This window comes from Etheostoma cragini, chromosome 9 (genome assembly GCF_013103735.1).
Source record: "Etheostoma cragini isolate CJK2018 chromosome 9, CSU_Ecrag_1.0, whole genome shotgun sequence".
Taxonomy (NCBI): domain Eukaryota; kingdom Metazoa; phylum Chordata; class Actinopteri; order Perciformes; family Percidae; genus Etheostoma; species Etheostoma cragini.
Window position 1 is genome coordinate 18,991,466 of NC_048415.1, and position 23,529 is coordinate 19,014,994.

At 40.6% G+C, this 23,529-nt stretch overlaps 1 protein-coding gene and 1 long non-coding RNA gene across 2 annotated transcripts in view; one reads left to right on the plus strand and one right to left on the minus strand.

Moving 5' to 3' along the window:
- LOC117950360 overlaps positions 1-23,529 on the minus strand; it is a 340,112-nt gene that overhangs the window by 59,840 nt on the left and 256,743 nt on the right. The window lies entirely within an intron of this gene.
- sema6bb (sema domain, transmembrane domain (TM), and cytoplasmic domain, (semaphorin) 6Bb) overlaps positions 1-23,529 on the plus strand; it is a 127,557-nt gene that overhangs the window by 51,712 nt on the left and 52,316 nt on the right. Inside the window, exons 2-5 of the mRNA XM_034881299.1 lie at positions 7,700-7,824; positions 9,457-9,571; positions 16,908-16,968; positions 17,090-17,152. Of these exons, the coding sequence (XP_034737190.1) occupies positions 7,719-7,824; positions 9,457-9,571; positions 16,908-16,968; positions 17,090-17,152 (345 nt within the window). The 5' untranslated portion in view covers positions 7,700-7,718. The remainder of the gene's footprint in view (positions 1-7,699; positions 7,825-9,456; positions 9,572-16,907; positions 16,969-17,089; positions 17,153-23,529) is intronic.

A 23,529-nucleotide genomic window follows, 5' to 3' on the forward strand; every position in this document is an offset into this window, starting at 1 on the left:
TCTGCTTTTTTCACAAATTGCACCCTGGATAGGTGTGCATATGGAATAAGTCAGAGAGGGAGTGACTGTGGAGCAAAATACAAAAATGATGTAATAATCAAATCTGGAAGCCAATGCAGAGATCTGACTAGTAACAGTGATGTATTCAAACTTGTTGTATTTTGGCAGTGGTCAGTCCACAGTCTTTTTAGATGGACCACATTGGACATATCCACAACCCAAAACTTTGATCCAGGGCCAATATACAGTGCCATCACAGGAAGTAGCATGTAGCAAGGCTGTGAGTAAGGGTGTAGTGGTCAGCATTGCACACATATAACAATGTGGGACTCATGATGGGCAGTTTCTTAAAAAAGGCTTGTCAAAACCACTGGCCATCTTACCCACAAGGCAATGCGGCAGCTGTCAGTTCAGTAAATGATGACGGGGTGTAATGCTTATAGCGGCTAATCTAGCCTTGAGCTTCTGGCCCTAAGCAAAGATGAGGAGGGGGATACAGAGTTCTGGTAATCACACTTCTTTCTAGCTCCACACCGCCAGATTTCTTTTTTAATTTCAAACTTGTAGTCTTCGGGACTAAACAACGCTGCCTCAAATTGCCTCAACTTGAGGCAATTTACCAGATTTCATTGAGCTCCATCTGGATTCACAACAGGATTGATACAATTTTGTTATCAAATATTCAGTAGCACTCACACAGACCGGTAGACTTTGATGGTGGAGTTCCCCTTTAAAGCATTTTTATTATCAATAACTAGTTAGCCTTACATTAACCGTGTCTGTCATAACCATCATCTTTACCTGACCTTAACTATTTTTTTAGAATGTTTCCATTTGACATAAAAAAGGCAATGGTTTTAACAACTACAACGTTGGCTTTGAACGTAATACTTTGTTTTGCAGAATTCTATTGTATTAACATTCTTGTCTGGTGTTAGGGTTGAACCAACACACAATCAGCACATTTAAGAGCTACTGCTTTTATCGAGAAGCCTTTCACTCAAGATATATTTTTAAGATGTTTTTGCTTTATTTGGGATACTGCTCTGGTGCTTAAGGTAATAATCAACAATAAAACCCCAGATTTATGACCTTTGTGATACTGTACTTCCAGGGAGAAAGAGGCTAATGAGAACATGTTTCCTGCCACAGAAGCTTAGTACAAATAATAAGAATTTGGTGTCTTCTTTGTTGAGTTGCAGGAAGTTCTGGGACAACCAGTTATTTTGGTCTTAAATGCTGGATTGGGCTTAAGAGGGTTGAGGGTTCCAGAGGACAAATGTGGATACTGTATACCAGAGTAAAATCAACTTTATTATCCCTCATAAGAAAACTTGTTTGGTCCAGTGCTCTAGACCCCATAAAGTCCACAGCCTTGAGTTTTTGATTTATGTTGCAATGTACAGGTTGAAAAGCAATGGTCCACTCATTGACACCTGAGGGACTCCAAATTTCCTTCACATAAAGATATGCAGAAAAATGTCATCCCTTTAGATAAGTTGAAAACCAGGAAAGTACAAAGCCAAAAAGTCATTCCCACTAGTCTACTCTTGGCTCAGTCTGAATATAAATCTGGCAATGCAAGTGTACTATTGGCTCAGTGCTCTTCCTCTCATCTGTTTCTTTGTCTTTCTGTCTCTCTCATTTCGAAAATTCTTTGGCTTCACTCTTTTTATGTCCGGTGTGACTCCCCCTCTCTTTTTGAATGTCTCACTTGTCTCTCTTTCACTTTGGTTTCTCTTCATCATTCATTCTAGGGCATTATTTTTGTTATTTTGTTTGTCCTGCTTTGTCATCTTTTTTTATAGCCGCAGTGTTCATTTCCATCTTTGCCTGAAAACCTCCTTCACAGCGTACTGTCTCACGTCTAAATTTCTATTTCATTTCCTCCTCACGTCCCTGCCACGTGTAGCCTCTTGTGTTATTGCTGATTGAAGGAAATCCAAGCAGCATCAGGCGATCACCTGTCACACTCCATAAAGCAGCCTCTCCTATCTTCTCTTACTAATATGACAATTAGGCCAGTCTCTGGGAAATCTATGGGGTGTCTTTAAGTCTGCGTAAAGAAAATGGAACAATCATAAAATCCTCCACTGCTTACTTAATACACTTTCTCTTGTACCGGCACAGTCTCGTGTAGCAAATTCTGAAGGTCAACTCGGTGATGTGGAACAATAAAAGCAGAGCAAAATGGAATGTACACTTTTGCCTCTGGCAAATGAGTATTTCTTTGAACATTAATTCCTCTTAAAAAGTTAAGTGTTTTTAAGGATCAAGTCATTTGGTAGTTTGAGTCTATCTCCCTTCCAATAACAAAGGTTATAAGAGCTTGAAACCTTTTGAGTTGTTGTTGGCTCCTCTCCAGGATTCTCTCTTTTTGCAGGGCTTTATTTGAAACTGTGAATTGAAGTGAATCACTTCTTCATCTCATACTGCTACTATAGCTTCTACTACTATTCACAAGAATATTTCAATCAGCATGCAGATTTTCTTTGAGATTGTCTTTGATTACATATTTGTGCCACTATTATCAATCACAGAAAACCATGAGAACTGCACTTCAAAATGTAAACTTGTATTAATTGATTTAATTGGCCACTTGGGCACAGCATAACAAACTATAAAAACAACATTGACATAAAGTTGATACAGAAAATTCTTGTCTATTTAAACATCTGGCTCTTCAGCTGCTAAATGCACCACTTTATTTCAGCGAGATGCTAACTTTATCTGTCTGCTGTTTTGTTCATTTTGGTGTTCCTTTGGTAAAGTTTCCTCAGCGGCCCTCTGCTGCTGGAAACTAGGTTCATGAAAGCACTGATAGTGAACCAAAGCAGTAAAGTGTTGGGCTAGGAAGTTAAACCATGGGATGAAAGAGGTTAAAACACATGCTAAGGAAATCTGTATAGTTCATAATTGAGGGATACTTGTTTGTGGGTTTATTATTATTAGGACTGTCCCCTTACACAAGTAGTCCTGTCATCCATTGCTAATATAAAAATATTAATTTGTGCACCTTTTAATATCTGCAATACATGCAAATAAATATAAAAACATTAATATGAACATTTTGTTTCCTTTTGTAAAATGATAAGAAAAGGATTTCAGTGGAAATAGACCATCTTTGAACTAATTCTTTCTCTTATTGAAGCTGGGCGACTAGAGTGATAAGAGATTATCAGGCTATTGCTTGAGTACTGTGTTACCAGTACTGATACCTCTATAAAATACTTGATAGCCACAGTTATTATATTTTAATCATAAATAACCCATCCACCAAAGTGTCTCCATTAATGCTGCTCTATTTCATTACCATTTTCCATTTATCTGGGACATGCATAATCTTGGTTTTCTTTCAACTGTCCAATTTTTAGTGCAAGTACCTCAAGCGAGAACCATGGCAACTGTATTAAGCGACAAAAACATTACAGAGCATATTAGCACTTTTATTTGATGATGATGTGTTTTATTTGCTTTCAAAGTATCCAAAGCCTTGCAGCAGAGGATCAATATCGCTGTATAACCAGCGTCCAATTTCACATTGAAGACGTTCCTCACAAATCGTCTTTGCCGTCAAACAGTTACCGCCTCTCTTTTAAGAGTATGTTCTTTCGCGTGACTTGGCTCTGTATCAAAACTGTATCAGTCCTCATTAGGGCTTTGCCAAAGACATTAGACGTCATTGATTGGCTGGTGATTTGTTATCTAAGTTATCTGAGTTGGCCACACTGGTGATTGTTTCAATGTGGCTTTAATGGGGTCCAGGGAGAAAATCCCCCCCCCCCCCCCCCCCCCCCCCCCCCCCCATACTTTTTCGGCAGCTACATGATCTTTTAATGACTTTGTTTAGGAAATTACCTGCCTATACACCCATAATCAAATTGATTTGGGGCTGTGGAAACAGACAAATTAACAGGTCTGTTTAAATCCTGTTGCAGCCGTTGGAGCATGGTGGTGAATTCAGGAGTCCACCTATTTAATTAGTAGTAAAGAAAGGATAGTTAGAGTCAATGAGGTATTTAAGATCAGAAGGAAGTTTAACTGGACCAAATATCATTTGCATTTTTCCTCCACTAGCCATCTGTATTAACTTGGCGCCCAAATAAGACTGTTGGGATGAGGCCTGAAATCAAGCTCAATCCCTTAATAATATGTTTGTCACAACAACACTGAAAACAATAGTCTCCACGGTGAAGGAACTGAAACAATAATTTGCTTCTGACATGGGAGTTTTTAACGTTTCTTAAATCCACAGAGGCCACACAGTATGCCAGCTTCAGTACGACTTCAGTGACATCTACTGCCATTTCAATTTTCGAACACAAAGTGCTACTGCACCCCAGGGTTGAATATTTTTGATTAGTGTCTCCTCTAAATGGCAAAATGTATATGCAACTTGCAGTATTCCCCGTTCAATAATGATGGCGTATTACTGTACAGCTTGTGCCATGCAGCAAGGCTTCTGAATGGACTCAGCTGGAGCCATTTGTCATAATTACAGAGATGCTTTGGTTCTGAACCATTTACACACACACACACACACACACACACACACACACACACACACACACACACACACACACACACACACACACACACATCTACTTATTCTGCTGTCCCATGAAATTGTATAGCCCAGGGTGTCTAATTATACTAATCGAATGCGTACCGCCTGACATTTATTCATACATTATTAATAGCAGAAACAATAGAATCTGTGATTGGATATAGTGACTTCCTGACTTCTCAACTTCTCTTTCTCTCTCTATTTCATACTTATCTCTGACTCCATCTTTCTCTATCTCTATTTCAAACTTATCTCTCACTCCATCTCTTTCTCTCTCATTCTCTCTCTCTCTCTCTTTACCCCATGACCTCCTTTCTTGGTGACTCTTTCCCCTTTGCCTCCTGTAATTATGCTTGTGGGTGTTGAGTAATAAGCATGCCTCCCACTTTTATTCTGATGTCTGTGCAGGGAATGTGAGAAATGTCCCAAAAAGATTATGTGTCCTGATAAGGTTATGTCTCGGACTCCATTAAAGAGACGTGCTGCACAATGGCTGTTTGTTTCCTTTCGGGAAGAGAGAGAGTATGGGAGTGAGTGAATGAAAGAGAAAGACTGGAAAATGATTGAAAGAGGGGAACTGTTTCTATGTGACTACATAGACTACAATATTCCAAAATTTTACATATATATACATACTAACTGTCATTCTTTTTAGTCTGGGGCTGTTTGCCATTGTTTGAGCAAGGTCCCTTATTTCTAAGTAACTTTTTTCTTCTTCTCACCTTTGTGCAATTCATCACACTTATGTTGTTTGCCTCAACAGCCTTACCTGGTCTGGTAGGACCAGTAGCTTATGGTGGCTAATGTTAGCTGACTTTAGCTTAATATTCGTCATTACCTGACGTTCCCTGACGTAATAACTCTTGTATACTTGTGCTTCTGTTTTACTAGCCTATGTTTCCAATTTAAATAGATTTTACACTATTAAATTATGACCCTTTTAATAACATAGGCCCTTCTGCTCTGACTCCTTCCACATACAGAGGCGGGTGCTATGCAACGTAGTCTACACTAGCAGCTATCATTCACCAAAGTCAAGCAATAACACTAACTAACAAACCGATCGAGGCAGCTGTAGACAAGCCACTCCTGTGTTCCGCGTGGTAAAATAACAGTTTTTTTTTAAAGTGGTCTGCTGGCTTTGAAGAGAGCATACAGTAGCATACAGTACATAACAGTTTCAGTTACCTATCAAAAATGGGCCGTCTGGTGTTTTACACTCAAACATGGAATGATACTAAATTGTGCAAAGGAATTAATAGTGTTACCTGAGTTACCTGTTCTCTAAAAAAAAAAGGTTACATAGTGTTGTTTCAGCATTGAATTATATTCTACACAAAAGTTTATTTTGAACTTTGTGGCTACTTTTAGGAAAGATGGTTTTTACATGACAATGACCCTGTGCACAAGGTTTTATCATAATTTATGTGTCATCAACAAACTCTTTGCCAGTAAAGCTCTCTCAAACCCACAATATAGTTCAGTTGACTGTTAGTTGAACTAAACACAAAACAAGTCTAAGAGAGATAAAGGCTGACAAAGAAATGAAGCGTGTATAGTGGACACCGAATATTCAAGTCTTTGTTTTACACATTAAAGCATCTGTGACCACAGTAAAATGCTGGGGAGTTTTGCATGAAGAAATCCGACCTTGAGTATTCAAATTTGAATTGTTGCAATTGTGCATGACTGAAAGAAATGCTTTGCAGTGGGGATAGAAGGCCTCTCCGCTTGATTTTCAAAACAAATTACCCAATTTTGCATTCAGTGTTAAGGTGACAACAGGACGGGGCTATACTTCTAGCTCACCTAGTAGAGTTTGCGCGCCGTGAAGGCTTTGAATCTGACCGGCACTTATTTGCTGCATGTCGTCCCTCTTCTCTCTCCCTTTCCTGCCGATCAAAGGCCATAAAAAGCCCAAAAATAATCTTAAAAAAAGAAGAAAAGATGACAAAGAAGAATCAAAATGTTGGTGTTTTGTAAATTATGTATTTGAAAAATTTTGAGGTAAACACACACCAGGATAGCTCAGTTGGTGGAGCCAGCCCCCGTGTGTGGAGGTCTGCTCCTCATTGCGGCGGGCCTGGGTTCAGCTCTGACCTGTGGCCCTTTGCTGCATGTCATTCCCCCCATCTCTCTCCCCTTTCATGTCTTCAGTTGTCCTGTCGGATAAAAACAAATGCCCATGAAAAAATCTTATAAAAAAAAAAAGAAAACACTATTCCATGCCAGGCTTGTATGAGAGGGGAAAAAATGACAGAAAATTACAGAGGTGTTAGAGCTCAATATAATAACAACTTGACTAAAAGTGCCTGTTGAATTCACGGCGAATTGCAGTAACAGCACGCAGAGGCAACGGCCAGCTCGTCATGCCTGCTGAGGTTTGTGGCTGAAGTCGAGAGCAATCCTGAGAGCTTTTCTTCTCCGAGGCAGTGCTTGGTATATTTTCTAGATGGATCGTGTAAGTAACTTAATTTGGGTATGATTTGTATTTCCACATGAATCACATCCGAGACCTGCATGTGCTTCTGTACTGCCCGATGAAAAATACCAACAGTTGTCAGAGAGGTGATTTGCGTTGCTGGCAAGCATTTAATTTAGGTAAACCACCACATCTCTCCCTCTCTCAGACTTTATAATATCCTGGAAAATGTTAGATGTCTGGTGGGTTATTAAGCCTTTCACTCATTCTCTGTCTATACAGATTTCCCCTTCATCTATAGGCCATTTATTTCTCTCTGTCTTGCCCAAGATGTTGCCTTTTTGCCTCCTCATTCTCAGATGGGTCATATGTGGTGTGATGTTTGATGTGGTTATGTTGTGCCACAGTGATCTCTTCTCCCTCAGTGGATGACTTAACACCCTCTCCCACACACACACACACACACACACACACACACACACACACACACACACACACCCTCCTAAGAGGGCGAAGACTTAGAGATGCTGTGGAAATACAAAGATAAAGCCTTAGTCAAGAAAACCAGCCAGCCAGTTAGGTAGTTAATCAGCCAGTGATTGAGTGAGTGAATACTTATCCGTCTATGTTTATGTGTGTGTCACTTCTATGCCTCATTTAGCAACCACTCACTTCCTTTTCTCCTTTTTCTGTCTTTTTCTTTCCCATAGACTCCGCCCTTGTGTTGCTATGGCGACCGTGGCAACGCCCTTCGTCCTGCTGTGTTGCCTGCTCCAAATGGCCAGCTCGGCGTTCCCCGAAGAACCGGGGCCCATCAACTTCATCCCCACTGAAGGTAGTGACCCCACCAAATTTCCCACCCTCTAGGCGCCTACTCCCCTGCGTTTCTTTCTCCCAGGTCGTGATGTGTGAGGTCGCGGCCTAACAGGCAGGCTGTTGAATTGGGTAAAGGGCAAGAAGGAGGCGGAGGGTCAGACAGGCTCGCACACAAAGGGTGTTCAGGTCAGGAGGTGTGGAGCAGAGTGAAGTAAGGGGCTCTCACGTTCATGACTTTCCCACACACACACTCACATCCTTGAGAGAGACCTTACACACTCAGACTTTGAGTCTCCATATAAGCTTGGCAGTCTCCAGCTCAGATCCGACCTTGATTGATCACAGTTCAATAGTATTGATTGATGGTTTCCCTGCTGAGTTTAGCGCCTTCTCAACGTATCAATACCAACAGTAGAGTGTAGCGGTTGTCAGGGTACTGAGTGGTACACTGAGGCGCTGTGTTAGACTCAGCAGCTGTGGTTTACAGCTGGTATACGTTACAGTAGAAAATGCAGGCTCATCTGGATGGTCAGACAAGACAAGCACCGGGAGGCGTGGTGGAGGACAGAAAGAGAAAAGAAAGAATCACAGTGGGTCCCAGGACAGAGTGACGTAGACACAATAGGAAGAAATTACAGGATAGTAATAAAGCAGAAGCAGACAAATTACAGAGGTGAACAAGAAGAGGTGACTGATGAATGGTCTATAGGGTGAGATTAAAGGGGTAAATGATGAAAGAGCAGAGAAGAGATGACAATCTTCTCATTCACCTCAGTTGAGGTCAAAGACAGATTGGTAATCCATGCTCAATTAAACAATTTATCAAAAATGAGTCCCAATCACTCAACTAACAAAAACTTGTTAATATAATGGCAACATATGATGTATATTTCAGACATCTTTCATTTTATTATTTGGATTAGTTGTTTTTTTTAATCTCAATTTTTTTTTGTCTTTAGCTGTGTTCGAAACCATTCCTTATCACGGAAATAGTGCACTATATATTGTGTTCCCCGTTTTGTAGTTGTGTTCAAATTCTCCATGGTAAATTTCATTCACTGTACAGTCCACTATAAAATACCCACAATGCACTGCTTACTTAAGTGTACATACAATGTACCCAACATTTTGATCCACAAGGCCACATGGGCACATTTGCACGGAGGAGAAGAAGAAGCCGAAATCATTGCGACAACTGAAAAGGAGCGGACTTTCATTTCTAAACATTGGAAATGTAACAGGCAACATACGTGTAACCTCTTCCCATTCTTCTGAGTGCTCACCTTGTTTAAGGGACGTTTAAAGAGTATTTTATGATGCTGGGCCTGCTCGCGACAAACAAAGGGCGCATCTCCTGACGCAAGTCACGCAAGAATGTGGTTTCAATGAGTGTCTGCAATCTCGTTATATAGCTAGTTCATTGTTTAATAAACACTATATAGGGAATAGTGAGTGAGTGAATGAGGGCGTAGTTTCAAACACAGCTCCGGAATGCTCATAGTAGCAGATATGCTAATGTTTGGATACCTGTTACTGCTGCAGAAGTGTAAAAACAAACTCAAAACCACTTCTATGTTGATGACATTTGATGGATGTCAGTTTGGGAATCAGCCACCATCATTATGCGTTTTTGTCTCTCATTGACCAACAGTGGTGAGAAGACACCCAGTGTTTCTGGGACGACCCCACCGAACATGGCTGAGACAAGAGCCTCTACACATCCAGAGGATTCTCCAAGTCAATCGGACACTCTACATTGGAGCCAGGTACAACACACATACAGACACACTAACAAATTCATAGTATGAGCAGTTCCTTTATGGCTTCATCTACAGAAGGAATATGCTTTGGGAAATCTGGGACCTGTGATATGCCTTTGATTGCTTGCATCACACACATGTACACTTACAGATATAACTTTGTCAGAGCCATTTTCAGCTTTAAAATCTACTGGATGGTCTTTTATTACTTATTTTGTTGCCAAGCAACATGGTATATTATGTAGCTTGGCAACAAAATAACTATACTCTATAGTATACTGTCATATTGTTATTGTACAGTATATTATATATATTTTGGGAGTTACAGTTTATGAGCCTCAAACCAACATTTACAAATAAAACATACCATCAGTATTACAGCTGTAGAGAGGTACACGTTTCTGGTTAAATTTATTGTTGTGGCAACACTTTGGTCAATATTTCAACATGCTAACTGTATACCTGTTAACAGATTAACATGTTAACATGCTATTATGCTAATTATCTCTCCTCTGATTCAAGGGATTTCATAAAAATGTATTAATTTCTCTCTTTTTATAATTTGATGGTCTGATCAGGCCTGAACAAACAACAAATAATTAAAGTAACTTTGTTACTCATCCCTGTCAAATGAGATTTTGTTTACACTTTCTGTACTGTATATTAGGGCCGGACTGATAAAGGATTTTTAAGGCCGATACCGATACAAAAATTTGGTTATTTAAAAATCTGATAGGCTGATATATTGGCCGACATATATTTAAAAAAATTCAATAATTTAGAAACGTTTAACTTTACAAAACATAAACAGATTTCCCTAACATTAGTTATTTGTATTTATTTATGAGTTCTTACTAAAATAATATGATAATAATTTGTTTTATTGTCACAACAGAACAGAGGAACATCAAAATATATTAAATGTCTATTATATAAAATGTATAAAAATACAAACTTAAGATATGAAACTTAAAGTCCTTTGAACAAAAACACTTAAAAAAAAAATCTGTGTTGCCAACAGTGACGTTGTAGAGCGTCCTCTGGTGGACAGACAATGCAACGCAAACGCTCATAATAAGATTGACAGTCCGTTTTTATACATATATTTTTTTGTAATCACCCATTAAAATTGTGATACCGATATATCGGGAAATGCCTGATATCCGCTGATAATATCGGCCCGCAGATATTGGCCGGGCTTCGGTACTTGACTCCCAAAAATGTATTCTGTCAAACATTTTTTTGACACTGGCATTTTTAGTCATTTTTGCACCCTGAAAACGTCTAAGACAGAAAGCCATATGTAGTGTTCAGTATGATTATACATATAGTCTATATCGTTGACGTTTCAGTTCCAGGAGTTTTATCTTCCGGGTGTTGCCGGACATTCTGCTGGATGTCCGTCACCTTCCGCTTTTTTTGTGTTGCCATTCAAAACTCTGGTCGGACGCTGGAGGAATATGTTCAACTGCTCCTCAGATCTTTGCGGGGTAAATCCAGACAGTTAGCTAGACTATCTGTTGGATTGGAGTTCTCAATTGCACGACTAAAACAACTTTTGGACGTACATACGTTCCACCAAAACAAATTTCTTCCCAAAGCCATTTTGCAGCTGCACCGTTGTTCCGTCTGGGGCTTAGCGTCACCCACGACGATTGTAATTGGTTTAAGGAAATGCCAATAAACCAGGGCACAATTTTTTTTTCCATCTGGGAATGCTGTGTGGACTCGCCAGACGCTCCTTTAGAGTGTTGTGGAGAAAGGTCTGGCAATGCAAAACTGTTAGACATTTCACTCCTACAGCTATGACATTCGTTCGGGCACAGACAAAAAGGATGTGCAACAGATCCAAATTATTAAAAAGACAGGTTCATATGTCCGATATGTTATTAGTGACCTTAAAGTGCAAAATGGGTGGTTTTGGGGCCCCAAGCAGTCTCCAAAAGTAGATATGGACTTTCCATTGTCCTGGCTAAATTTACTGTATTAGATTGATGTCTCAATTTCAAGAGCTCTAACATCATCAGAATTCAAGATATGTCAAGTATGGCAAGCCGAGGTTGCAATTTGTTGCATGTGGACTCATTCCTTGGACCATGAACATTTTTTTTTCTTCTATACAGTTACAGGTTCCTTCTATGTTGTCTTCATGTTTAATCAGAACAGGATACAAGGCTCATTATGCCTACTAGACCTTATTTTTTGGTCTCAAATAGCATATACATAAGGTTTGAACAAAATCTAATATGAGAAAAAAAAATGATTTGGAACAGAATGCCCCACTAGCTATTGACAAGTTCCATATCTCTTTTGAATACTTGGTAAAAATAAATGCGTGACTTGCGAGAGATTAAAGTTTTTTTGTAACAAATCTGTTACAGTAGCTTCATTTGAAGGCTGATATTTGGCCAGACAAATGCTTTCTAGTTTGGTGTCCATCACTCTGTCAGTCTGGTGAGTGTGCTGACCCTGGTGATCCGGAGGACCAGACAAGGATGGCCTGCTCAGCTGCACCGGGTTTACACCATAAAGCTACATCTGCTGCTCCCCAGAGCCGTTCAGGAGCCGACCTAAAACAGACTGAACTAACAAAAACCATACACCTCAAGATTTACTGCCCTGGTTGTCTAAAAAATATTCAAGCCTGAAACATGCTAAAGAAATGAGACCCAGTCAGTTTCCCCATATGGTGCTGGTTATTATTTGTAGTGGCAGTCTGAAAGAAGACTGAAGTGGTTTCCAACAACAGACGCCACTGTGGTCCAGGAAATGACCCAGTCCCTGGCCTCCAGCTGGCCTAACCCCACTACTGAGAGTTGGTAGTAAATATATCAAACTATTTAACATGGTTCCAGTCGTTCTGACTATACTGAGAGGGTCTATAAGCACACAGCCTAATATTATAACTGCACACAGACAACCACAGCTACTGCAGTCTGCAGGTCTGCTTTTAAATATTACTGGTGCCATCACGCAGTCTGTGAGACGTTCATTTCGATTTACATCTGCAGAACGTTTTTTACTGAATAGCAGAGGTATACTGATTTGAATGTCTCAGCCAACCGGATGATAATGAAATGCAAGACTGACGAGGGGGGTTCAGGGCAGTGAGATGGATTCACAGAAAGACAGTATATTTATATATTTCTTGAAAGTGGCTAATAGTGTTTGCGGCTTCCTGACAGAAAATGATCAGCCTAGAAAGAAATAGATCCGTGTTCAAATGCTTGTATAAGCCAGAGACAACCCAGCAGGGAGGCGGAGGTTTAAAAAGTGTAATATATAAATAAGTACCTGAGTGGCGGCAGGTATGACTGCCAAAAGCTCCTACAGAGTGCATGGCCTGATAAGACGCCTCACTCATCCCCAAATCCTGTCACCATTAGCATAGCTGCTCCCTAGACTGCAAGCACTGTTTAATCCCTGCCCCAAGCACCTGCGGAGAGCGGATACCTCTCCCTGTCCACCTCCCCATCATTGCTAAATGAAAGTAAACTATGTATTTGGCTGCTGGGGTAAAGCACCGTGCTGCGTTAAGCCCTATTTCATTGCTGTCCAGATGAGCAGCTGTGGATCCTGTGGTCTTCAGCCCTCAGACAAATCCAAGAGGGTAATCCACAAACATATAAACCAATTGGAGAGTGTTTATCTATTGATGAAGATGAGCAAAGGAACAAAGTCAATTCTTGGATAACTGTTCCAATTGTGATAAAGCATAAGGGGGTTTTGCCATCTGTGTGTGTGTGTGTGTGCGTGTGTGCGTGTGCGTGTGCATGTACATTTGCATTAGGTGGAAAGAAAAAGTGTGTTGACTTAATGCCAGTTTGGTGTTGCTCTGTGCATTAGTCCGCATACGCTGACCTCAGAGATCATGTGGGGGGGTCATGCGGCGGCAGTCACAGCCAGGTCAAATGCCTCCTGGCAGACGGACAGGGAGACACTCACTTGTGCCAAAGACTGGAAAGCTCGGGAGGTGAAGCTGCCAGGCTGTTCAGCTGTAGAGCAGCTAGCAGAGAAAGTATAACATGCAGACGAGGCCAAGTTTGTGGGGAGATCACATACCATAGACCCTATATACTATATACTACTATAAAGTTCACACTCTGGACTAAACCTCTTAGGACAATGTTTTTTCCGTTAGCATACAACTAGTTAATGCACTTTGCCGATGACTTGCAGACTGATGCAATTTAAACTACAACTTTGGAAAGCTGCTGTTTTCAAATTTGGAAATACAACTAAAGCGGCAACCAGTGATTATTTTCATTAATATTAAGCCATCTACCTTTTTTCTTGATATAATCTATTAGGCATTTGGCCTATAATAAGTCAGTGTGTGGACATGGTAGGCATAAGTAGTCACAGGTAGATTTTATAAAGGAAGAACAGAATTGACTAAATCTTACCCATAAGATGTCATAAAAGACCTAATATGTCAAAATACAAACAAATCAAGAGTCCACTTTAAATATATAAGTACACTTATTTTTGTCACTATTTATTTTCACCCCAATTTATAGATCTTTTGTTGATAGATGTTACTTATTTGTATCGCATGTGCAGGAATTCCTAGTTTCAGATATTTGTTTTTATGTATTTTTTAATTTTTTGTCCATTTGATATATTATTAATAAGTGGTGTATTTCACTGCTTTTTTTGAGTGGTTGTTGAAGCCCCAGGCTCAACTTCACAGATGATGTACTTTGAGTTTAATGCTTAAAGGTCTTTAACCAAAGTGTTGCTCTCTCATGAACTTTGTGGGTGGTGCAGGATGTTACTGCACTTTTCAGTTTTTGAGAGCACTACAAATCGACTTTTGGGGATTTATTGTGTCATATAAAACTGGGGCACATACTTACAGACACCTAAATACATGCAAACTCGCACACAAACGTGCCAAAGGGTTCACTCCCTCAGTCAGCAGAAGTGTCAGAGTAACTCGGTGGTCAGCTCAAATCTTTCCATTTCAATTTCTTCCAGTGGAGCAGCTTTTCCTGCACGCTATTTGCAGAGGCTCAGCTCTGATCAAACTAAACCACAATACGGCTGCTAGAGAGAAAAAGAGTAGGAAAACTAAAAAGAATTATACGAAAACGTGGCGGCTTGAGATGTCGTGACCTTGACTCTGCCGTTGTTTGGTTTGCCAAAAGGAGAAAGTTCATGAGCTGGTCAAGTCTGAAATTTAGGAAATGTTGACAGTTTCTCTTTAGATCTCTGTGTTGACCTGTATTAGCCAGGTCAAAAAGGGTCGGAGGCGATTATAAAAATAACAGCTCAGACACAGAGACATCCTACACACACATACACAAGGCCAGAAAAAGACAAAGAAATAGGAGACTTTTAATTTGTAGGCTTTAGGCCTGGATTTTGTGAGTTAAGGCGCCTTTGTTAAGTTATGACCTAATCAGTCGAGGATTTTCAAGACTGCATGCACATCCTGAGACATAAAGAATAACGAAATCTTTACACAGTAGCCCAGCACACATTAAATCCACTAACACACGTATAAACAATCAAAACATACAGGGCACAGGCTTTGCATCATACAAACAACCTGGAAGGCAAGAGAAGAGATGGAGGGAGAGAGACACAGAGAGAGAGAGAGAGAGAGAGAGAGAGAGAGAGAGAGAGAGAGACAGACGAGCTGCAGCATAAATAATCCCCCCTCCTCTGCAATATCAGAGGCAACCGCGCTGGCTGCCAGCAACTCTGACCAGGAGGCCTGTTGCTATATTCATTATGTTAATGCTGAGACAATGCTGAAGCAGCCTGGATGAGATTATGCCTCACACTGTGGCCCACTCCACTGTTTGGAGAATGCTTAAACTCTGACCTGTTAAGCAGGGACGCATTGAGCAAGTGTTTGGTGATTTTGCATTTCTTCGCCACTTAGCCGTTATCCTGTTCTATGAGATTGACTAAGAGCGGGAATCTTTTTAAAAACACCAGCAAGAAGTGAAGATGAATTATTCAGGAGCGGAGTGTGGCACTTGGCCTACCTGTACTCTCATCATGCACACATTCTCCCAACTCTCTCTTTCAGAAAAACAGATGTAACCGTTGATACACACGCTGCAGTGGTATGAATACTCACACAAGCCGGCACTACATGGGGCGGCTGTGGTTCAGTGGTAGAGCGGTTGCCTGCCAATCGAAAGGTTGGTGGTTCAATCCCTGGCTCTGCAGTCCCGTGTCGAAGTGTCCTTGGGCAAGACACTGAACCCCGAGTTGCCCCCGATGCGTGTGAGTGTTTATCTGATGAGCAGGTGGCACCTTGTACGGCAGTCTCGGCCCCAGTGTATGAATGTGTGTGAATGGTGAATGTTTCCTGTATGATGTAAAAGCGCTTTGAGTAACTTGAAAAGCGCTATATAAATACAGCACATTTACATTGATGCATACGTGATAACCCCTGCCTCTATCAAAGAAAAAGGAGAAACCAAGAGAACATGAAGCACTGGGAGGCAGAGCTGGATCAGAGATGGGATCGATACTGCAGCAATAACACGGCTATGGCAGATTTACAGATTAGCCCATTCAGAGCCTTTGCTTAGATTAGATCCTAGCTTCAGCTCCATCCCCGTGGATACCCAAGCCTTGATCAATATGCAAACGTCAGCTGTTAGTTGTCTAGCCCCAACTCTCATTTAGTTGGCTTTTTAACTGCAGAATCCAAGGTTAAATGCAGAATTATGAGCAGATTAAGAGTGTGAGAAAGCAATGTTGGGAATATCATGAATACAGGCATGGTGTTAGGTTTAGGGCCATGTGTAGGCAGCTTGCGAGGATGTGCAAGCATCAGTATAACAACTTGATTAAATCATCCATTAATTCAATTTCAGGCTTTTGAATAAGACTGATAAGCTGAATCCGGCGGCCTAGGAGCATATTCTGTGGAGCAAGTAGAGTTTAATGAGCAGAGGCAAAAGGCAAAGGGGAAATATGAGACATCATTATGTAGTCGGGTTTCATTTCTCATATATATTGGGAGCAATGGAAGACAATGTCAAGCTCTTCTCTAATCTCTGAGGGTCTCATCAACTTCAAACGAATACAAGTCTCTAATATATATATGTATTACTTAGCTGCACGCACAGTGAGTTGTAGAACCACACAGATTCAATATACAGGAAAATATTCCTACTCAGAGCTTGTTTTAAATGTGTGGCCTGGATTTCATCCAAAACAATATCTGCATCAACCTGCAGTGTCCTGAGCTAGCAATAATATACAGTATATACTGTACTTGTGCTGTGGAACTGGTATTCATGGTTCCTTGTTGCAGCTTCTTGCCTTACCTTAAACTTTAGACTTTTCTCTATTTTTATATTCCTCTCTCAAGGGATGACCTTTTTCGTGTGGAGTTGGACATCGTTGCAGGAGACGAGATGTTCTACAGCAAGGTGAACACCTTCTGGACAAACACCCACAGCATTCACAACATTTAGGTGGATGTATGACAGAGAAATGCAAATGTTGCTAACCAGCAGTGCATGTGTGAATGTGTGTTTTGTAATTTACTAGAAAAGGACGTGGGAGTCGAACAAGAATGACATCAGGATCTGCAGGATGAAGGGCAAGCATGAGGTGAGACAGTCTGACATATTCTCTTTCTCTTTGAAAGAGAAATATTTGTATCTTTCGCTCTGTCTCTTTTGTGAAAACAGTACATTAAACCTGCATTAATTGATTATTTTGGCCACATGGGGACAGTTCAGTAACTTGTGAACACATCTACACATTAGACACAGTAGACAGGGAGCAACATAAGCATTGATTTTGAGTGTTTCTACCCACCTGCCAAAAGTAAGAACAAAATTCATTCTCTAATGCTCTGTGTTTGGTCTCCACCAACGCAAAATATCTGGCTCTTTAGCTGCTGAATGCTCCACTACAGTAAGATCACCAGCTAGACACTAAGACTCTTTTTGCTTCTGGTGAGGTAGCGTACACTGTTTTTTTTTTTAGAGCCTTTTCAATGAAAACCACTGCATGTTGAAAAGAGCACTTAGATTACAAAAAAATTAACAAAAAAGTTGAGAGCCATAAAATGGAATTCAGGAGCTAGAAGATGCTAAGAATGCTTCATACAGCTACTGTATGGAGCTGAGTGATGGTAATCTTTGGGTTTGACACCCGTTTTTATAAACAAGTAGTCATTTGATCCATTGTTAATATAAATATATTAATTGTAGTGGCTTTAAAGAGCTTCATCACATGTAATGACAAAACATATTTTTTACTTTATGACAGGAGTTTGAACTACACACATTTTTTGTGTTAACTATAGGGCTGTAACGATACACCAAACCCAGGATTTTTGACCCATTTGATTGATTGATTTTTGATTTGATACAAATCTAGATTATTTTTTCTGCCACATGGCATTGTTTTGTCTTTGATAACATCCCACTTTGCAACACAGCAATACAACAGAGACCGTACTTTTTGAAATTGATTGGTTTCAATATTGATCGATCCAACAGAAAGATTTTTTTGTACCTTAAATAATGTTTCTTAAATTGTTTCAGTGGTTCATTAACTCGTTCAAATGAGATATAAGGATAATGGTACTGGTAACTGTAATGGACAATTCCGCTTCCCACCTCCAGGGGGACCAAAGTGGAAAAGTGCTTTGGTACCTACTGTAAAGGTGCTGGTTGACAAGCATGTAGCTAATGCTAATACTAGGTCTATATTGTTAGCTAGCTAATTCTTAGTGGGTAACATAATATTGCGACAATGTTCAATACGCTCAGTTATCTTTTGGGCTAACCCACAAATTCATCAGTAATGTTAACTGTATAGATAGATTAGATGACTAATCTAATGGTAATTTAGCTAGCTAGCCCTGTCTGTTGCTGTAAGGCTTCAGCTGGGATGAGAGCTAACAACAGCCCCGGCCCGAGGACACATTCACATTCGGTCCTCAGCCAGCTAGCAACCATCCATTATCATTACAGCCCCGGCTCAAGGACACATCCACAGTCAGCCCCCAGCCAGCTAGCAGCCCAGGCTCCCGAGTTAGGACAGTTGCCATTTGTAACTTTAAACCTCCATTAGCGTCACCGGTGCACCCCCCCCCCCCCCCCCCCCCCCCCCCGCGCTTTTAGACGTCTTTACAGTTAGCTAAATTTACCTGACGAAACGGGGATAAAGCACCAAAAGGACGAATACTAATATTAACAGCAATAGTTAAGGATGTGATAGCATGGGATCTGGACAAGAAGGATAACTCTGGGAGTTGAAGGGGTGTGTCACATTTCTGACTTCTCACTCCGCGGCGCAGGTTTGTGACGCGATTTTGATTATATATTGCATGTAGTTACAGCCCTAATTAATTATGAATAAATACAAATATTTTTCTATGTTAAATGGATAACAATGGGCCAATATTAGATCAAATAACTAATTATGCAAAACTCTAGCTGAACAACAGACTTTAAATTACAATTTATAGCACAAAAACTCTATTAATTTTTACGTTCCTTCAGAATATTTGCTTTATTTTACTGGAGGCATTTTCTGAGTTATTTTAATTAATCAACGTCTTTTGAAAACATTTTTTCTATAACCCTGAACGCAATTGGACAGATAATGTACACTATAATTACAGATCAACTATATTGAATGACATTTTGTTAGTGAAATATATTGAAATCATGTCCATTCACTTAGAGCTTTCGTCTTACACTCTCTCTCTTTCTTACACACATTATTTTGACACATGTCGTACTGTACCTTTCTGCCTGAAGCTTTGGTTTCTTTGTGCCAGGCATCTGACTGTCATGCTTGCTGGCTCAGTCTCAAGACGAGGGGAGATCTGACCGCTTATTTTCTCATTGTCCCTGCTCATTTAACACACATCGATCAGAAGAATAGAGCCCCTCCTACCCATACACCACTTGTTCCACCATCATGAGTTAGGAATGCAGTTTGTGCCCTCCAAAAATGCAGGTGGGCGTTGGGAAACGGAGGCGAGAAGGAAAGAGATGGGGTGAAACGTCCCAGCAGCCACCAGCAGCCCACGCCTCAATACCTCTTATATCTCCAACACACACACACACACACACACACACACACACACACACACACGCACACACATCTAGCTGCCGCACATAAACATGCCTGTATTCAGTGCTTGTGTGGGTGAGTCGAGTGGTGACGGGGGGTACATGGGCTCTGTCCCCTGCAGGCAGAAGAAATAAAATGACTTATTTAACACAGTGAGAGAACACCTGACATTAAATCTGTGTGAGACAGTGCCAGGCAGAAACACAATGGAGAATAGAAGGACACACACAAAAAGCTTGGCTAAGAGGAGGAGAAGGGAGACAGAGAGGTGTGAGAGAAGAGAGGGCTAGATAAAGGAGGAGAGGAGAGGGGGAGGGTGTGGGTCCTTGTTGGCCGGCCCCTAAGGAGAGCTGTGGGGCTGACTGAGATATGAAAGGTCTTCTTGCCCCTAATGACTGGGCTGCCTGGTAAAGCTGAGTCACGCGGCAGTGTGAGGCAGATAAGAACACTGCCCAGTCCTTCAGTCAGCTCTCTGGGCTCAGATGCCAATGAATGGACAATATGGACATAGCATGTACACACAAGCACATTCAGTTGCACACTTAAACACACACACTCACTATGCTACAGACCCTATGGATTTCTAAAAGTCAATATGATATTTTCAGGCCAAAACAGGTTAAAAATTGCAATTATTTTTCAAATAACTGATGCTGAAAAGTTTGAGCTACATATGTGAGGCAATATAATGTAATCCTGTACAATAACATCAACATAAAGCCTCAATAATGACCATAGAGTTGAAAACTCCACAGGGTACCTTTAAAATGCAACATTTTAAAGGTACCCTGTGTAGTTTTTGTCTAAACAGGGTTTATATTCTGTGTTTCCCCCCAAAAAGCACCGTGTTTAATGCATTTCCTTTTGTCATAAAGCATATATATAATTTTCTTCTACCCTGCATGTTACTGGTGCCTTGATACTTTTCTTGGCACAATACCACTACCAGTTGATCAGTGGAATAGTGTGGAACCATTGGCAGGAATGTGTACGGTGTCACCCACATGTCACATGCACGTGCACAATACCAAAGAATAGGGAACTCAATAATCAAGCATTGCTCCATAGCACTAAAGCGCTACAGGGCACCTAGACGCTTTACAAATGTAGTGTCACAATAGCTATATATTGCAGTGTAGTACATTTATGGAAATTTAATTCATAGATGAAAATGTTACGCACAAATCAATACAAGTATTCTGACAATTGCTACTGCTGCTTTAGGAAAGCCTTTCAAAAGAAGTAATGTGAATATGATTACCTAACAAGTTGATTGATTCACTGTTAGTTTATTGAGCTGTGAGACTTTGGAACTTCCAAGTCCAAACACAGGTGTGCTCTATTTGATGTCCTTATAGTATCTTGGATTCATTTAGTCAAAAATGTAGCTTGATAAAGCTTGGCTTTATCATGAAATACTTGAATTGGACCTTAGTGTGCAGATCTTTTCTTTTCTTTTCTTAATATTTGATTATTCAGCTTTCTTTGAAAGAAAATATGGTATTGAGATCATATGTTTTGAGAGAAACACTGAAATAAGTTAAGGGAATGGAATCACACACTGTGATGCAGCCTTTGGGACCTGATTTGATGTTATGATAACCATATGATATGAATTTTGTATCATGATATCAATTAAAGGGTGGTATTATCTAGCTGTGTTTACTGTTTTACTGTTTTGTATCCATGAGATTAATACAAGTGTTTTTGTGCCCCTGTTGCTATTTTGCTCCTCACGTTGGAGGTGGAAGCAACTGAATAATTAACCAAAGAACATTCTTTTTCTGACTAGGTGTGATCACCAACCCTCATGTACATTATATATATATATATATATATATATATATATATATATATATATATATATATACATATTATATGTTCATACATATTCATGATTTCAAGTGTTTTTTCCTGCTCTTTCTTTGTTTTACTCTCTCCTGCACATGCATGAAAACAATTAAGAAAGACAATCACACCTAGCAGTCAAGCAGTTGTCTTCTGTGTGCCTTCTTCATCCTCCATCCCCTCCCTTCCCCTCTTCTTCTTTTCCACTCCTGAAAATGTCCTGTTCTGCTTGGAGGATGGCTGTGTCAGATGTGAGACATTCACCACCTCATAATTGGTTTTGTAATTAAATGTTTCTGCTTGGTTGATCACAAAGGACATGGTATTCTCCTTAATTAGGCTGAAAATTCAATATCCTAATTCTTTTCGCCTTTTCCCGTGTCGACCAAGCGATTGTTGATGAAGGCAACAGTCACGCTCGTTGTCACTCACTCTGCATATTCCATTGTCATATTGTCCTTTGCTTTCTGCTGTCTCTTTATCTATCCTGTATTTGCCCTTTTCATGTTGTTCTCTGTCATCCCCTCCCCTTCTTTCCCGCCCTCCCTTTCTCTTCCCGTCGTCCCTTTCTATGAAAGCAGAAGAATGCAAGAGATAGAGGTTGAGACGTTCCCCAGAGGTGGCACTGTCCCAAACCATCAGGCCATGGCAGTGTGGCATGTACATGAAAACAAAGGCAATTCTATATAGTAGAGCGCTTTTAAAGAGCGGTTGGGCATCGTTATAAGCAGCACTTAGTGAGATTGTTTGATCAATATTGCGTTGATCGTGCTCTCTGAGGAGCTCAGGGTTTTCAATCGTCTAACCCAAATGCCTTTTCTGGGTCAGACAGTGAGAAGATTCAGTTTACAGCCTTTTTTGGCTCACAAATTAATTGAAATTCCACATGTGGATCCACTTTCAGTTCTTGTAATTGTTGGCCTTTTTTATCTCAACAATGCTTCATATGTACGAGCCATCTTATTGCTGTGCCTTTAGATCGGAGAATTAGGTGAAGTAATTATGCAGTAGTTAATGGGCATACTACCTATTCACTACTTAATTGGATCTACAGCTGTGAACTGCATTTCCCATGTGCACAAGGCACATATTTGATGTCAGTAAGCTTATCCCTTGATAAAGGTTTACCAACTAAAACTTGCCTTATCATAAAATAGTTGCATAGGACATTAGTGTGCTGCTGAGCCTATTTTCTCGATATATTCCCCAAAATCCTGTTTTCTCTCTTTTCTTTTTTTTTTTCTTTTTTTTTTAAAGGCAAGCATACACTATCATATGTATAAATCACAATGTGACACGTTGCCAACGTTTTCTCAGCAGGTTGTCAGACAGAGAGTTGTCCATAGGTGATTCAGGTTAAGTGTGTGTGTGTGTGTGTGTGTGTGTGTGTGTGTGTGTGTGTGTGTGTGTGTGTGTGTGTGTGTGTGTGTGTGTGTGTGTGTGTGGGTGTGCGTGCGTGCGTGCGTGCGTGCGTGCGTGCGTGCGTGCGTGCATGCGTGCATGCGTGCGTGCGTGCGTGTTTCCACCAGGGAGTGGAGCTCAGCCGACCCCACGATCTGTAGGTCCTGCTGCAGGTCAGCTCTGCTGCTGAGGCTGCCACATGGCTGACTGGCCTGAAAAAACTCTAGTTTTCTCTGTTTGCTCCAATCTCTTTCCTTCACTTTCTCAAAATGTCTGTCTCTTTTTTTTTTGTCCTCCTATCTCTATTATCTTTCCCTCCCTCCCTCCCTCCCTCCCTCCCTCTGGTGTCTGATGTTTGTTTGTGGCCTGTGGTGTGTTCAGTCAGAATTACCATCAAACTGAGAAGACTGGTTGCTGAGGGACGCAGATTAGTTTTAACATGCTGAGTAAGACCGCAGCACTCAGAACTGCACATTGCTGCTAATTTGGTACCGCAGTTAATTTATCCCCCGCCCACATGTGCACCAACATACACATTCCTTGTCTTCTTGTCATCGAGAGTCACTCTGTTTTCTGTCAGTATTGTGCATTAGGGATTTTTCTGGGAATGACAAGCCTGTTGTTAATGAGTGAAGAAAAGA